The sequence below is a fragment of the Cyrtonyx montezumae genome, unplaced genomic scaffold (assembly GCF_038088225.1).
Source record: "Cyrtonyx montezumae isolate F1298 unplaced genomic scaffold, pur_monq_1.0 scaffold_13, whole genome shotgun sequence".
NCBI classification, from domain to species: domain Eukaryota; kingdom Metazoa; phylum Chordata; class Aves; order Galliformes; family Odontophoridae; genus Cyrtonyx; species Cyrtonyx montezumae.
The window spans coordinates 1,817,604-1,835,154 of record NW_027071859.1 but is presented as its reverse complement, the minus strand read 5'-3'; the positions used below and the strand labels follow the sequence as shown (position 1 = coordinate 1,835,154).

General features: G+C 42.3%; 1 protein-coding gene across 5 annotated transcripts in view; it reads right to left on the bottom strand.

Moving 5' to 3' along the window:
* Positions 1-311: 311 nt before the first annotated feature.
* Positions 312-17,551, bottom strand: part of SUPT3H (SPT3 homolog, SAGA and STAGA complex component) — a 256,585-nt gene continuing 239,345 nt past the window's right edge. For all 5 annotated transcript variants that reach the window (XM_065730439.1, XM_065730438.1, XM_065730440.1 and 2 more), the window contains one exon: positions 312-769. In XM_065730439.1, the coding sequence (XP_065586511.1) occupies positions 728-769 (42 nt within the window). In that variant the 3' untranslated portion in view covers positions 312-727. The remainder of the gene's footprint in view (positions 770-17,551) is intronic.

Below are 17,551 nucleotides of genomic sequence, written 5' to 3'. Positions count from 1 at the left end.
TGAGGACAGCCCAGGGTGGAAGAGCAGGGGGACGGGAAGAATTGTAGAGTGAGGGGCTGGGATTTAAACACTGAATCTGAAAACAAAGCGAGCTACAATGCAGAAAGGCAGTGAAGGTGTATTTCTTCTTCAATCAAAGCCAACAGCAACACCACCTCTGTCAGTGGCAGGGAAAACGATGTTGCCCTTGTCTGAAAGCCCCTTTACAGCACTGTGCTGCCCAGGAGCCACCTAAAAACGACTGGAGGAAAACCAGTTGGAAAATAGGCTTTTGTCTTCTTTTGTGTGAAAAAAAAAAAACCCACAAAAAACAGACTATCTTTGGCCTCTTTCTGCTCCATCCTTCCTCACAGAACAAAACTGCTCCCAAAGCTCACAGGCTTCCAAACAACTGAGCAAAGATGACACGGCGTTTTCCAAAAGGGGCTGACAGCAGCAAGTCCCCTGCAAACATCAAACTGGTGCGATCCGCATTCTTGTCCACCTACACGCTATCCCAAACATCCTGCCATTAATTAGCTAAATGTTCCAGCTAGTAAACAAGAATAACGACTGAGGGGGCTGGAAAGAGAGAAGGAGTCAGCCAGCAGATAGTCACAACAAACCGGCCCACTCACTGCCACGCGGAGACATTGGAGCTTGTGTTTTTTTGTTCCTTCCGTGGAGGGGAAGGGAAAAATCACCTGAATGTAACGCTGCCTTTTCTGTTGCTGCAGCCACATCCACATTAGCAGGCGAGGAAAGTCATCCCGTTTCTGCGGTAGGCACTCTGTCAAAGAAAGAGAAAATCTGTAATGAATTATCATGTCAACTTAAACAAGAGAAGAAGGCAGGGAGGGAGGCAAGGCTTTCTTCCTGTTTTGTAGGCTGTTCTGGCTGCAATCTAATAGTGTGCTTAATCTGAACATTTCTGGTGGGGAAGCTGCAAGCAACCACTGCGACGATTAAAAAATCAGTGTGGTTAACAAGTGGTTAGTGACTCTATTTCAGGAGAGCAGGAGATATGCAAAAACGTAACATCCTATTTTGTTAACTGCCTGCAAAATAGATGAGTCCAAAAATAAGCTATTATGCCGAATCCGCTTGTCCTCTAGAAGCATGTGTTCTCTATTCACTGTGCCCGAGAATTGCTTCTAACCTGACTGCCCTAATAGCCCAGAGATTACTGGATCATTACAGGTTTCCAAGCTCGTTGGTAGCACGAGCCTAAAGCTATGAAAACAGACACTGGTGTAATCCCAAGCCAACCTAACCAAACAGATCTTAAAGACACTCTGGTCAGTGCAAAATAATGTGAATCCTGCACATGGTAACCTTGGTTGGACTGATAAAGGAGCACAAGAGTTAAACAGCGTTTGAGAAAAGAGGAGAAAAAATGTACAAGAAGCAGTGACCCTGCCTCACTAAAATACCTTTCATGCATTTTTAACATCTCCTTCTGAATCAATATAGGAAGCTCTGCCTTTTTCAACCCAGGCACATTGGAAACTCTATATTTTAAGGGGATATTCTTGCTTTAAAAATGTATTTTGTTTTTAGATATTAATGGCATTTTCAAGCAGGAAAGGAGCTTCGGTACTTTTACTTCATTTGGTTCACCTTCAGCAGCCATCCAGTTTCAAAAATGAAATTACAGACATCAGATCTGTGTTTTGTAGCTCCTGCATTCATGAGGCAGTGCCACACAGAGCTGCCAGCTTCAGCTACTCTCTAGCAATTTCCTAACGAATTTCAGCAATATCAGAGTTAAACTGGAAGAGAATAAGGGTAACAGCTTTGTACACAGGGAGGATTTCTCCTGAACTGAAAGGAAATCGCTTCAAAAACAGCAAGAGTGTATTTGCAGACACTGAATATGGAAAAGGAAACACGTACAAGATGCTCACTGCAGCATCCCTTACATTAACACCCATCTTCGCTACACAGACCAAGCAGCATATGGTACTAAAGCCAAAGAGTGCAACATGAGCTGGGAGATAACAGCAACTCATCAGTGTCGCCGCAAACAAAGAAAGTAAATCCAAAGATTCTATACCCAAACATGAAATGCACAAAAACAGACCAGCCAACAATTCTGAATGCGTCCAACATATTCCCACAACCACAAGCAGCCAAGTCCAAGGGAGTTTGGATCTGCAGCCTGCCCAGACCATTAGGGCTGGCATTTCGAAGCTGATGCAAAAGCAGAAGCAATGTTTTTAGCTCTTTGACCATGGTATTTTTGCAGAGGTTTGTGACCCAAGTGACAACCTTTAACACATAAAATATCCAGGGCTATCGTGCAGCTCGCTTGGAGATCAATGAACCCAAAGCTGGATTCACATGAAAGATAAAAGGTTGAATTTTATGAAAGGAATTTTGGTCACGGAGCAAAGCCGGGCTTGGCTGGGCTCACCTGGGAAATAACGCTGCTTAACATTTTCCAACGCGGGCAGCACGACACGGTTAGTTATAACCCTGGAAAGGTCATTTCAGAAGCAAGTCTTAGAGGAGGAAGGATAACACCTTCAGAAAGCTGGACACACCCACTAGTCTATATTTAGCCATATATTATAGCTAGCGTGGCTATAGTTAGGATTGAGAACTATTTCCTCCTAAACTCCCTGTTTCGCATACTTTAAACTCTGTGAAACATTTGCCCTCGGGCTGAAATTTCCTTTGCTTTAATCTCTGCCCGAAGTGGAGTTTTTCTGGAAAGGGCCAATGAAATTCCTGAAGCCATTTTGAAATGCAGCAATAACGAAAACAACACACTTCACCATCCCAAGCCTGAGGAAGCCATTCTCATATATGCATAGATTATTAGGGAATTTAGCCATAAACTGAAGCATTTTACCCAGAAACAGGCTTTATCTTCAACCTCAGCTTAAAGGTAACTGGTTTGGAAATCAGTATTTCACAGGAGGAAGTTCGTTTCATCCCATTCCATAATAAGATAACACTTCTTTCTTATTTTGATACACTACTAGATAATAAAGCTTAACCTCCAAAATAAGTTTATGCATCGCAAAGCTATTTTACAGTCACTCCCTAGTTCTGAGCTATACCATTTATTGCAAAGATGTGTACAGCTGAATGAATTCATGAAACTAAAAGACATATCTTTGCATGCCAAGAATTCTGAGGAGAAACAGCGTGAGGTTTTCTATAAGCCCCGTACGTGCACGTGCCTTTGCAAGAGAGAGCGTGTATGGATGTGACAGGCATTCACTGTGGCTGTGGTTTGGCCTTTTAGGTGCTTTACGCCACTTTGGAAGTAGCCAGCTCTAGAGAAAAGAAGGATTCTTTGTCTCAGAATTAGAGCTAGAGGATGATGCAGACTCCTGATGTGAAATCAAAATGGCAGGCCATAGCTGTACCCATTTTGCTGGTGTATATTTGCTATGGCCCAATGTCAAGAGATAATGTAAGCCCGCTATACTTTCTGGAGCTCTATTTGGAAAGGCATCTTCTGCATCCAAATTTTGTGTTTGCTCTCTATCCAAACGGACTGTCTCCCAGCCTGTGCTTTGATGGGTATGACTCTCTGCCACGGCTCAAGGTCTTTCGGCCTCTTACTGCACCCTCTATGGGTATGGGTGGGAAAGAGACCACCTTTTAGATGTGGGAAACCACCTCGCTGGCAAAAATCCCGCAGTCCACCTCCCCAGAGCAAATCTCATGTTATGGAAAGCTGATGTAACCGTACCTGGTCAATCTAGCTCATAGAAACTCATTGGGTTCCTTGCTATCATATTTTGCACCCTTTTTTCTGCCATTACTGGAAGGATAGATTCTACTATCCACAATCAGAACCTAGCAGGGTGGACTGAAAAGAAAGCAGCAACTGACCTGCACTGCCCAGTTCCACCCCTGCCACGTGCTCCCATGTTGGGGAAAGGCATGATGATTTTGCTGCCATGTGCTCCACTTTCTGGCCCTGACCTCAGCCCATCTCTGCACCATGTGGATGCATTTTCTTCATTTCAGGCTACTGAGGAACTTTCTCATGGGTTTTTTTTGCAATGGAAAAAACACAGCAATCCCAAAGTCATGTCAGTCCAATCTCTACACTGCATTGTATCAGTCCTCATCTACTTGCCTGTTGTGTCAGGAAGTCCACCCTGAAAACGTTGTGCCTTCTAAGTTACCAAAGCATACTGGATTACGATATTTTTAAAATCTTCTCAAGGAATGCTATCATTATTGAATCTTCTTTTCTTTTTTTTTTACGGTCTGAAAGAAGGGGCAATGAAGTAGAAAAGATGAGCAGTGCTCATCTCTGTCAGCCAACTGACAACAGGATCAAGTTTTGGCCTTGGTTTGGTGGAAGAAGGCAAAACTAACAACGTAAAAAGGCAATCTGGAACAAAATGCTGTTAATACTGAAGTAAACCCTTAAATATCATGAAAAACAATCTGTTTTCTACTCTCTGTTTCAGCCTCATGTCTCTCCTGCAGTAGCAGAGGACCACAAAGCACTGCTCCATGCAGCAGAACTCCCGTTCCCAAAATACATCACGTGAAATGAGACGGTTCAGTGAAAAAATTGTAGGGCCAACTTACAGGGCAGAAACCACATCAATTTTTTTTCTTTAACACAGGTATACTGAAGGTGTGATTTACAGAAACAAGCACGAGCCCAAGATTTGACTACTCCTACATTTGGGAACGTGTCAAATTAGAAAGCAAAGGCTTCTGAAGATGCCTTAACTAGAACTGGTTTCCACTTAACAATTCAGAGTACTTCCCAGCTGCAAAATGATGAGAAAGAGTAATTCTGGCAAGAGAAAGAAACAGCTGTGAATTTGAGTGGGCTGTTATGTGTTAAATTCCTATTTGGGATAAATTTTGGAAAATCTAGGATAAATCTCCAGTGGACATCCCAGGCACTGAGGTTTATTTTTCCAAATCTTCCACTGGTTTAATCCTGCAGTTATACCTGCATTAAAGGTGAGACAGAATTTCCTGTCACTGGAGAATTTGATCTTCTGTATCATTTAAGGATGATAAAACCTGGATTACAGTTCACAGAATCACTGAATGGCTTAGGTTGGAAGAGACCTCAAGGATCACCATGTTCCAACCTCCTACCACCAGATTAGGTACTAGGTCAGACTGCCCAGGGCCCCATCCAACCTGGCCTTAAATACCTCCATGGATGGGGGATCCACAGCCTCTCTGGGCAGCCTATGCCAGCACCTCATCACTCTCTCTGAGAAAGCCTTCCCGCTGACGTCTAATCTAAATCTTCCCTCCTTTAGTTTAAAACCATTTTCCCTTGTCCTTTATACCTACCCATGAAAAAGTTCATTTCCTTCCTGTTTATAATCTCCCTTTAAATAATGGAAGGCCATAATGAGGTTTCCCTTCAAATCTTCTCCAGGCTGAACAAACTCATCTTCAGCCTGTCTTCACAGGAAAGAGGCTCCAGCCCTCTGATCCTCTTTGTGGCCCTCCTCTGGACTGGCTCCAACACCCCCACATCCATCCTACATTGGGACCCCAGACCTGGATCCAATAAATACTTCAGCTGACGCCTCACTAGAGCAGAGTGAGCAGAGGGGAACAATCCCCTCCCTGTCCCTGCTGGTCATCCCTCTTCTGATGAAGCCCAGGATACTGTTGGCCTTTCAGGCTGCAAGAGCCTGGCTTGTGTTCAGCTTTTCATCTACGAGGACACCTACGTTCTTTTCATCAGGGCTACTCTCAAGGGGTTCTCCTCTCAGTCTGTATATGTACCTGAGACTACCTTGACCTAAGTGCAAAACCTTGCACTTTGCTTTGTTGAACCTCATTAGGTTCACAAGGGCCCACCTTTCGAATTTACCAAGGTCTCTCTGGATGGCAGCTCTTCCTTCTGCCGTTATCAACCACACCACTCAGCTTGATGTCAGCAGCAAATTTGCTGAGGGTGCCCTCAGTTCCATCATCTAGGTCACTGATAAAGACACTGATGAGTACCAGTCCCAAGACAGGTCCCTGGGGGACACTGCTCATCACCGGCCTCCATTTGGACATAGTGCCACAGACAACAACCCTCTGGGTATGACCATCCAATCAATTCCTTATCCCCCTAATAATCCACTCTTCATCCATAGCCTCTCCAATTTTGAGATAAGTATGTGGTGAAGGACAATGTCAAAGGTCTTTCATAAGCAAATTCTGAGCAGCATTTTTGAAACTTGAAGTCTCCCTCTTTTGCTGTCCTTTTGTATGTGTGTGGGCAAGTGGTTTAATTACAGCACACGAAGTGGAATGGCAGACAGACATAAAAATAAAAGAGCAAGTCATGGCTGAACTTCATTAGCAAACATAAATACAAATAGGCACATCTTGTTTGTGACATGCCCCAGTCCTTTCTCCCTTTGGTAATTTTACTCTATTCTCTGATATTTGCATAAATGTAAATTGAACCATATGACTTGAACAGGCTTACGATAGGGGAATCATATGCAAAACGTTTTTTCATTAAATAATTCTCCTCGCCCAGTCGTACAATGTTACAGTGAAAATCAGGGAGGATTAGATCTCAGACAGAGAAAGCCTTTATTTAAGAACAGTGGAGGGAGCCCTGCCCTTTAAACAAGAGACATTCTTGGATCAGACACTGGCTGGCAGAATGGAAAAAAGGATGTAGCGTTAACTTTCATTCCATTCCAAATAACCTGGAACCCATAAAACACAAAGATTCTCTAATTTTAAATCTGCTCCCTTTCTCCTGGTGCCTTCTTTCCATTTTAATTGTGGAATGTTAGCTCTGAAATTTCATTAGCCCGCCATGATATCAAACAAGTCACCGTGGACTTTCATAGCTCTTTATACATAAAAAACATCTCCGTTAAAAACGCTGCGATTAGAAGGTTACTTTTCTAATTTTCCCAGCCTGCATAGACAAACCACATGCAAAGAAGTGTCAGCTTGTTTAGAGATTAAAACAATAATTAGTTTAGAGAGGAAAAGTATAAGCAACATTGTTTAAAAAAGAGAATCCGCATGTTGTTTAGTATTAGCTGCTTCTGTTTAGGCCTAAATAAATCTGTGTGGATATAAACTCTCCTTATTAAAAGAATATACACATTACAAAAGAAACAGAATGGCTAACTCTCTCTCCAAAACAATAGCACTGAGGGCTCCAGCTCTACAAAAACCCATCTTTAATCAGTAGCCAAAGCACAGATGTCTGATATTACTCAGAGAGCGAGGGAACTTTTTATGTATATAATGTCTAGTAAGTGGTCAGTAATGAATAACAAATCCCAAATGTATACGTGTAAACACCCAGCTTTAGCCCCAAATGATCTCCCACGCCGTAATCATGAAATCGCCCGGGTTTCATTCCTGCCGGGACCGGGCAGCAAGCGACATGGTCCATTTATCCACACAGCAGCGGCTGCAGGTAGGGGTAAGAAATGCAAAGAGAACAAGTGAATGGTGCAGGTGTGCTCCCACACGGCGGGCGCTGGTTGTCCAGCAGCGGGACTGAGCTCAGCAGCGCACTGCACGCAGGCGACCGCATCCCCCGAGCACTGATGAAAGCACTGCCTCAATAAACCATCCTTCAATAGGCTGCAGCAAAACGCTTTCCAGCAAAGTCAGACCTGGGCTATGGTTTGCGTTTAACTGCCAGTGGTGTAAATTTTTTTTTCAGTAATCACATAAAAAAGAGTGTTGGCGTGTCCAGGATGGGGATATATCCAGGATATATCATCCAAGCCTGTTAAAGAACACTGTGTAGGTCTGAAATACCCAACTTTTATTGCTGCTCTCTTGTACTGGGAATAATGACATTCTCAAGGCTGGTGGAAATGCAGGATCTCTGACAAACCGGGCCCAAATGCATTTCTCAGACACCTCTGTGTGACACCGCCAGTGGAAGTAGGACAAAATCTAAGGCTTTTATTGCTGACCTTCAGCTCATTTTGCCAAATTTGCAATGCTGCACTGAACTAGCAAAGACTGCTCTCAGGGCTGGGCTGATAATTATAAGAAAGAAAAACAAGGCAAAAGGATTATGGCTTCTGTTGCAGCAAGAACTGGGGTGTGGGAGTGGGGTACCGGAGTCTGCCAAAAGAAAAAAAAAGAACAAAATTGGTAGGGAGAGAAGGATCATTTTAAGTTTCTCAGAGGGTATTGTAAACAGTGGAGAATGAAAGGAAAAATGGAACTATAAAACAACACTTGGCAGCCAGCTCTGCAAAACAAACATATTTTTGCAAAGCTCTTCCCATCAACTGCCACCAACTTTAATAGGCTTTATTTGTTTGAGAGCAAGAAACCCTTTTTAATTGTTCAAGAACAGAAGACATTGCCTCTCCCACTGGAACAAAACTGTCTCCTGAGACTTTAGCCAGACCCAAGTGCTGCCCTTGGGTCAGCCAGGGAGAAGAATCCCTCCCGCCAAGGCTGTAAAACCTGAAGTGGGGGGCTCCTGCCTTACTTCTCACCCCAAGAAGCAGGTTAGACCTGGGTCTGGTGGGCCACAACCACCACCTGTGACATGATGCTGGCAAAGTATGCCTCAGATCTCTTTGGATACAGCCTCTTGGACCCTGGTGACAGAGGGGATGCTTAACTGAGTGGAAACACAGTGGTGAAAGATGGATGGAAAAGTCTTTAGGTATGGATAGGTGCTGAAACCCCTGAGGGGTACCACAGAGCCTTGTTCACTGCACTGCTAGATGAAAATTTACCTCTACTAATGAAAATTCTTTCAACTTGCTACATGGCACAATTCATTTTGAAATAACCTGGATGGCTCACCCTCTCCAAGGATGTCTTTTCTCAATATTTGCTGCAGGAGAAACTATTTTTTTTTTAACGTAGAGCATGACAGCAGAGGGTTAAATTGCTCCTACAAAGACTCTGCTGCTCAAGAGCTCAGCATATGATTTTTAGTGAATTTATTTGGAAACAGCATGGTGTGGTACAGTCGTCTGAGCACAAGGGCAGGAGCCAGGGCTGGGCTCCGCTCCCAGCTCTGACACTTACTTGCTGTGTGGCCTCAGACAAACCACTTAATGTTGCTGTGCTTCAATTTCCCCTGCCTTTGAAACAGAAATACCATCATTCACTTAAGACTGGTTTGAGGATTGATTGATTACGGAGCTAATAGATGGCACTTTGGAAATACTACGTTATCCAATAATTGTTATTCCCATTACGCTGCATCTCCCATTGTAATGGCAAAAATACCAGAGGTACAGAAATGAACACTGAACTTGGCAGGTATGGGATAGGAGGAGAGAGTATTATTCTGAAATAAATTATGAGGGGAAAAAGAAAAAAAAAAAGATATACTCCACTTAGATTCTTTTCTTGAAGCTGTTGAAATTGTTGTACCAAAAAGGAGCATCTAAGGGCATTCTGCAACATTTCTCCTCCCACACCCTCTGCAGTCATTGTGTGAATGGACACGGCAGAGGCCACAGCATCTCTACTCTCCCATTGGGTTCAGTAAAACATTTTCATGGGGGGAATGAGTATCTCCCTGAGGACGCGGGATGGTACTTCTGGAAGGAGAGGAATTCTCTGAGGTTCAGAGGTCCCTTGTGGGTGGTGGTGTTTGGGTGGAGGCCCTCCTGCCATGAGCACCGACTGATGGATGCACTCTGTCCGCAGCCGGCTCCCGCGCACCGGAGCGGTGGGAGGTAGGAGGAATTAAGGTAATGCATCAGTGGCTGCCAGTGGAGGAGAGCTGGGGAGGGTGGGGGGTGGGGGGAGAGAAAGAAAAAGCAAAAAGAAATATACTATTTCAATCAAAGTCTGAAATTTGTAGAAGTGGTTTTGGTCTCAATATAGAAAAAATATTTATCCAAGAAACTCCTACTCGGGTGCGAACATCCTACTTCTAGTGGGATTTTGTTTGGCAAAGTGCTGTGAAAGAGTGGAAGCTAATACAGAGCATGTCTATAAACAAATATATTTATTTAGCACAGATTGACACATTCACTAGAGTATTTCAGTGATTACACGTGTAAAACTATTTCCTATAGTGGTTTCCTTTTGTGATTCTGCTAATTTATTCAATCCACCCCATTTTCATGCATTGAATGTTATGAGCCATTTCAGCCACCCAGACTGAAATGTGCGTTCAGAGACTACAGGCCTGTTTTTTCATTTCATCATCTACACATAATTATTTGGCGATATTAGGAATTTGAGCTCAAATGGAAGCCAACCAACATTTTAATAGCTTAAAAATCATACAAAATGAAATCTGCCCTGAGGTTAATGAATAAGAGCCAAATCTTGAGGCTCTCACTCAGTTTTTACTCATTCCTTATTCAGGCGAAAGTTGAATCAATTGTAGTTGGACTGATTAAAAACAGAAGAACACATATTTGGAGCTTTCTCTCAGGTAAAACTGAATAAATTACCTCGGATTAGGCTTTAGACTGACATCCAATCGATCTTTCACATGCATTTCTGCTGCTCGCTGGAAAAAAACATCCAAGCGTGGAGGCAGTTTACCCAGCAAAAACAATACTTTAGCAGCAGAGTAAATTATTATACACTACCAGGTTTTACGGTATTCATACTAGAAATAGCCCCAAATCAAACTATGCATTCTAGTCCGTACTGAACTTCCAAAGGCCAGGATCTAATCCAAATTGAAAAAATGCCATGTGAAAGCTCAACGCGCTTATCCTTCAAAACAAAGACCCATCTCTTATTTGAGCCTTAATCCAGGCGTGTATTGATACACTTACTTGATTTTTGATGACAGGAAGCATTTACAATATAGGAAATTAAAAGTTGTTCGTTAATTATATGCAAGCTGCCCCACTCCTTGTGCAGGGAATGCAACGTGCCCATAAAAAAAAACATAAGGCAGAGCAGCTAATTCCTTTGAGCAGTTAACACTTGACTTGTAGTTGGTGATAATCACAGGAAGATCCTCCCTCCTTAAACGGCAATTCATTTCAACGTTAGACTTCGCCGGCCATGTCAAAGCAATGACACATTTATCCCATTCCAGCAAGATCTAAGCAAGAGGATGTGGAAAAGAAAGTAGTATGAAGAACAGATTTACTTGGTATCTGCACAGTGGATGAGAGAAGGAAGCAATTGGTAACAGGAATGATCTGGTCATCTGTGAGCAATAACAGATCCGCGGTCGTGGGCTGTGTGATCGTGGGCCCTGCTCACTATCTCCCGACAGTGTGCAATTAGGACCTCACTGCTGAAACATGCTGAGCACATTAAGGGCTCGGCTGTGGGTGGCTTCTTTGGTAAATGAGCAAGTGGGGACACGTCAACAGAGGAGTCTCCTCCAACCAACGCCTGCACTGCAGGCCTGGAGCTCTGCAGGCTTGCAAGGCTTGCTCCTGCTGCCCCAAAGCCTCCTTGATGAGGTGAGTGCTCCAAGGCCTCACCGTCCCTACAGCGGCTTCCTGCAGGACGGACAGACCCCTCACACATTTGCACAGGGGTCCCAAGGCCACAAATAGCACTAACGGTGCACCAGTCAGCACAACAAGACTGCTGAAAGCCCCTCGAGGTTGGCCAGGCCATGCTGTACCTTCAAGGAACTTCTGGAAAGCCATGAGCTGCAAGGATGGGCTGAGAAACTTGGGGTCCCAAGGAACGCCAGATCTTTTTCTAAACTACACTACAACCAATCTTCAGTTGTTGGAAAAACTCCTTGATAGGAAAAGATGGACTCCCACCTTTCATATGGAGTGTCTCAATTTAACTATGAACTTACAGATGCCTTTCTGTCTGTTCGGTACATGTCTAATGCCTTGGCAAAATGGCCCACCCTGGAGACACTGAGCAGTTGTTCAGAATAGCAGGATTATTCCAAAACCTTCTTCCTAGAATTCATTAACATTTCCTTTCATTCATTTCTGATTGATTGGTCCGCAGAGGCAGAGGTAACATTTATTTTGCAAGGAAAACAAAATAACTAGGCTGAATCTGAATTTTCAAGCTATCTTCCTCCCCGCAGACTCACTTATACATGTTACTTACTTTGGCCATTTTTACTTAAATGAAACTTCAAACTTTTGAACTGCTAGTCCAGACCAGTGTCATTAGCAATACCTCATTGCTCTGACCCATCACATCAGTGTTTCTCAAGCACCACTGTCTCCCTTCTCTTTTTCTTCTGCATCCTATTTTACAGAAGATAATGTATTTATACGTGCATCTACAAAACTGATACTTGCCAAGAAACAAACTGGCCAGGCCTTAAGACTCTGCTGGCTGATTGCCACTGTACGGTCATTAAATATAGGCTTACAAAAAAGGAGATGGATTATCCGCTTGTATCTCCATCAAGGGCTTTTCATGATCTCGCAGCCCATATTTTTTTAATAACATCGAGGAATATTTAAATGCTGTATGAAAGTTTTTTTTTCATAAGCACTCTTTGATGTAAGAACATTTTGATTTGTGTGCATGCTGACACCAGAACAGCTCGATTACCGCATGTTCATTTATCAAAGAGCACAGGGTCGATCCTGTTCGGATACAGAACTATCGCATCAAATACATAACATGCACTGAACATGCCAACAGCAACATCCCCACTTCCGACTGCTGGAAGTACAGAAACAATAAACAATTACTGAAGAGTTAGTTAAGTTTCATTACAAGGTATTGCTCACTAAAGTGTTTATATTGAAAAAAAAAGGGGAAAGCAGGAGGGTAGTAGGGGAATTATTAAGCCCCAAACCTAGAACACATTGCAGTTGCTGGTCCTAAAAGTAATGGCACCCAGTGGATCCAGACTTTGGCAAAGAGAGAGTGTGTTGTCTCGGTCACATTATTTATTATAATGGTGTAACTCCCTTTTTTCTTTGTTTCTTCTTTCTCCCCAAGCAGAGTGGCTGTTGGTAAGACAGGAATGTCAAATCCAGGTTTTCAGCCCTCCAGTAGCTCTGAATTTCCTGGCTTTTGTGGGCTGAAATCAGACCCTTAACATCGCTTACGTGCATTTTGTTTTGGGTAATTGACATTAATTTTTAGGTTGCATCACTGACATCAATCAGCACTGCTCTCAGAGGACTGCAGCCAAGGGGCCACAATAAAAGGCCACGATATTGTTTCTTTTGTTTTATTTTTGGACCGCTTTGACTACTCTATACTTTTGCAGTTGATGTTACATTCTTTTTCTGAGACACTGTAAAACATTATTGTCTGTCTCATTTAAAAGACTACTTTAGTATTACAGTAAATGGCTCCAGAGGCTGGGGTATCACGTAAAATTCAAGTTGATATCGTCAATACTGGTAAAATTTCAAGTTGATACCTTTTGTCTCTGTAACACTTTGAAGAAACTACGAAACAGCAGCACATTTCTTTAGAGGGAGATGTATTGCCAGTTACAGATGTTTTCCATATGGGAAGTGGAAGGTTGACCCCCTCCCCCTCCACTCATCAGTGTTCTCACATCGTAGAAAGCATCTACACAGACAACACGGCTGTAAATGATATTCCACAGAAGCCTCCATCAGCACGTACTGTGAATGAACAAGCTGATTTTCATTGCACAGGGCAGGGATATACACCATTGCAGTACACAGTATGGTGAGGACTTTGACTCCTGAGCTTCCCATTTTACCGGCGTACCGCACAGAACTCCAGTAAGGGGCAGAGAGAAGCCAGACTGGGCTTCAGATGCTCAGGTGATGAAGTAGAAAGGACAAATGAAACTGGCAGAAGTTACTGCAGATCATCACACCACATCATCAGCTGGTAGGTTCGACATCTCCCTCAAATACTTCGGTGTCGGACAGAAAATTGTCTCCCACACAAGATCATGGTTTTAAAGGCAGAAGAATCTGAGGCACTTCAGTGCAGCTAGACCTATTAAGCACTGGCATACAGTCACATACACAGGATCACACATATTGCTCAGTAACACAGCTTGTGGGTGAACTGAACTGCCACTCCAGACTTGGGGGGCAACAGTGAAAACGGACACAGATGAATTTTTAAGAGAGTGGAGTTGTATTTCCAAATGTTAGACACTTGTGATGGGAACGACATCTTCAAAAGGACATAGAGCTCCAAAGCATCACTTTGCCATGCCTGTGAGTCTGGTTCAAAATAGTTCATCATGCTAAGGGCAGTCATTGTGTTCTTTCATTCCCTTCATACAGCTGGATAATTTTTGGATGCCTAGATGGGATGGGAGCTAATCTAACACTCAAGTCTTGAGTGCAGGTGTGACTTCCTGTAAGTTCAATTTGTAATGGAGGCATTTTATCATCACACCCCCTTGTTTCTTAAAATATATAATTACCTCAAGAGTAATAAACACTCAAATCAAAAAGAACCAAAACAAAGAAGGAATTTGTGTGCAAAATCATTTTTCTCTATTTTGCTACACTTTTGGCCTTATTCAACAGTGGAATGATTAACTGCAATATTAAATGATATGAGAGGTGCAAATGGGCAATTATGGATCTTTGTGTCAATATTTGTAACACATAAATTAATATTTTGCCACATAGTTGAGCAATTATCATATGTTATTGTACAATAACAACATAGTCTCTAGCATTTCTACAAAGCAAATGCTAACCTTGAGATTCTGAAAGCCAACTACTGACCTAGTGCCACTGCCAGTGATTTTACTAGGAGCTACGCAGCCAAAACTGTAAAAAGGCTTGAAAATACACAAAATATACTAAATTTATTTTCTTCTTCTCATTTAAATATATATATCCTTCTTATTTCTAAATCTTGCACCGCCAGTGGCTCATTTTTAAGATCTACAAGACATTTCCAAATCTTCTCATTCTTTTCTTCTAATATACTTTCCTGATAAGCTTCTCCTGTTCCTCATGACAACAATTCTTTTCTAATTCCTTATTATAAACTCTTATTAACTAAATCTTTCCTGCTATTAAATTAATTCTATATAATCTTTTCATGCCTCAGTTCAACTTATCCACCCCTCCCTTCCCAGCTCACTCTCCCACCTTTCTGTAAGTTGTCTCCCTTACTCACTTTTGCACCTCCCTCACTACTGTTTTGCTTTCCAACCTTCTTTCTGCAGGTCTTTGTCTCTTACTGACATTGACATCTCCTATAAGAAGAAATGAAGGGCTCTTTGTCTTGACAAAATTCCTCTCAAAACTTACTTCATTCTTTCCTGACCAACTTTTGGCTCTACAACTACACTAGCAGCCATTCTAGAAACTATAGGATCTATTACTTCTGATAACTGCAGGACAGAAGAGTTTTGGCACTACCAAATGGGGTACTGGGCACCGGGCATGTAAGAGAAATGCAGTGTGTGCGTACTGCGGAGCAGGAGGATCATAAACACCAATTTGGAGTAGCCAGCTATTTGCATCCCAGGCACAGAGCCCTCAAAAGCTTGAGGGAGTTTCTTACTTCCCACAGGCTTACGTTCAATGTCGTATATTAAATATAAATTGAGTATGCAGTTTTCTTTTTCCTTTTTTTTTTAGATTCTGAATGTAATTATTAAGTTTGCTTAGGGAAATGCATTTCTGTGCCTAATCCATTGAAGAAATTACTCAAAAATACTTAACCCTTGTGAAAATGCTCCCCTTGGCAGGGGCTTTCACCCCAGAAATGCAGACTCCTGGCTTATCTCTGAGACCAGATGATCTCACAAACCATCATTTCTAGCAAGATTAAATTTTTCTTGATAATGTGGTGCCACTTTAGTCTATTTCCATCCCCTTTGTCTTTAGCTGGCCATCGGTCAACTGAGAATGTCTGAGCAAGTCCCACACAGCTCTTACGTACATGTATTGTGGAGCTGAGCGTTTTGGTTGGTATTTCCTCCTCCAGAGCAAGCTGCTGCTGAACCACTGATACCGACTGCCTGAAGAGGGTGGGATTCATCCATCCCCAATGAAACCATTTTGTTTTGCTATGTTTCATACAGTGCTCATGAGAGTTACTGCATTCACAGAGAACAAAACCCAGGGCAACAAAATATGAGCCAGTCCATGCTGCATGATATAATGTTTTGGTCCTCAAGGGGAAGGGGACATAGCAAAGCTTGCTGATGACAGTTTTGGCTTCTGAAACAACTGGCAAGGGTGCCAACTGGGGTGGTGGTTTTCCTTGTGGGAAAATTTTAATCAGGCACCGTGCAGAGTCAACCAGTTAATTACTCAGACCATTTGCCCACTATTGAAAGAGAACGATTTTCAATGTTTGACAGATAGGATCTGAACAGGCAGCAGAAGTGAAAGCATCTATTGTCAATTATCAAGCCCCAAGACTTCCAACTCTTCAGTTAACATACAGTCTGTTCAGAGAAGGTTAGTAGAGCAACAAAAGCATCTCTAGACAAATTACATCAAAATTCTCACACTGTGCCACATATTCAACTGCCTTTCCAAAAATAGAGCGACATATTAAGTTACTAACAAGGACACTGATTATTAAAGCACTAATTCTCTAGGTCAAAGAGATGAGGGCAAAGTCAAAACAACTGGAATATTCTATCAATCACGTGTGCTTTGTTATAAGTAACAGAAAGCAAGATATGAAGAGATCTGTTGCTACATTAACCAGAAGTTAATTAAGCATCGGGGATGGTTTTAAACTGGAAAAGAGTAGGTTTAGACTAGATGTTAGGAAGAAATTATTTACTGTGAGGGTGATGAGACACTGGAACAGGTTGCACCCCTACCTGAAGTGCTCAAGGCCGGGCTGGATGGGGCTGTGAGCAACCTGGGCTAGAGAGAGGTGTCCCTGCCTACAGCAGGAGGTTGGTACAAGGTGATCCTAAAGATTCTTTCCAACCCAAACCATTCTATGATTCTACGATTTTCAATTACCAGATATTCAGTGAAAGCAAGTTTTGGGCACTGGAGCTGACTTCTGGATATACCTAAGCACTTCAAAACCACACAGCTTTATGAAAGTTGGATGTTTCTTTCTTTTCACACTCATTTCTCAGATGTGCAGAAGCGAGATATGTCAAATATATATATATATATATACATATGTATACATGCTGGTAACACAAGTTCCTTTTTGTACAATTAGAAGCCAAACATAGACATCTTTTTTTCCTCACACATTTATTTTTTGGTTTATCCAATGATCTAAACTGAGGTGTGTAAAATTTCTCAGTTCATTTACAACAAGGGAATATGGGGGAAAAACAACTGACTATGTCATGCTTTCTAGAAACATTAAGATCTGACATTTCTTGAAAGAAGACAGTAACATTTCAGAATATTCTGCACCTTGCTTTTACACAAAAACCTGTTTTTGATGCAGTTTTCTTCCTTAGAAGCCCCATGTTCATTTCCTAAGCATGTACAAACACATCCTTACTGTAAAGACTGCTGTACTTCAACAATTTTTCAAGGAATATTATTTGTTAAGAAGATAATTTAAAACATCTCTCATATCCTTATTTTCCAGGTTTTCATCTTTAATGACGATTTCACAGTGGTTGGGTGAAAAAAAAAACAAGAATGAATGTGCACTTGGTTATGAAAACTTTGATTTAAAAGAAAGAAGAGCCAGACTGAGGGGTTAAGGTGGGTGTAAAGGAGCTGCAACCAACCTTCCACCTGGGGAAAGGATCAGCCCAGTATGAGTGACCCACTGAAGTGAG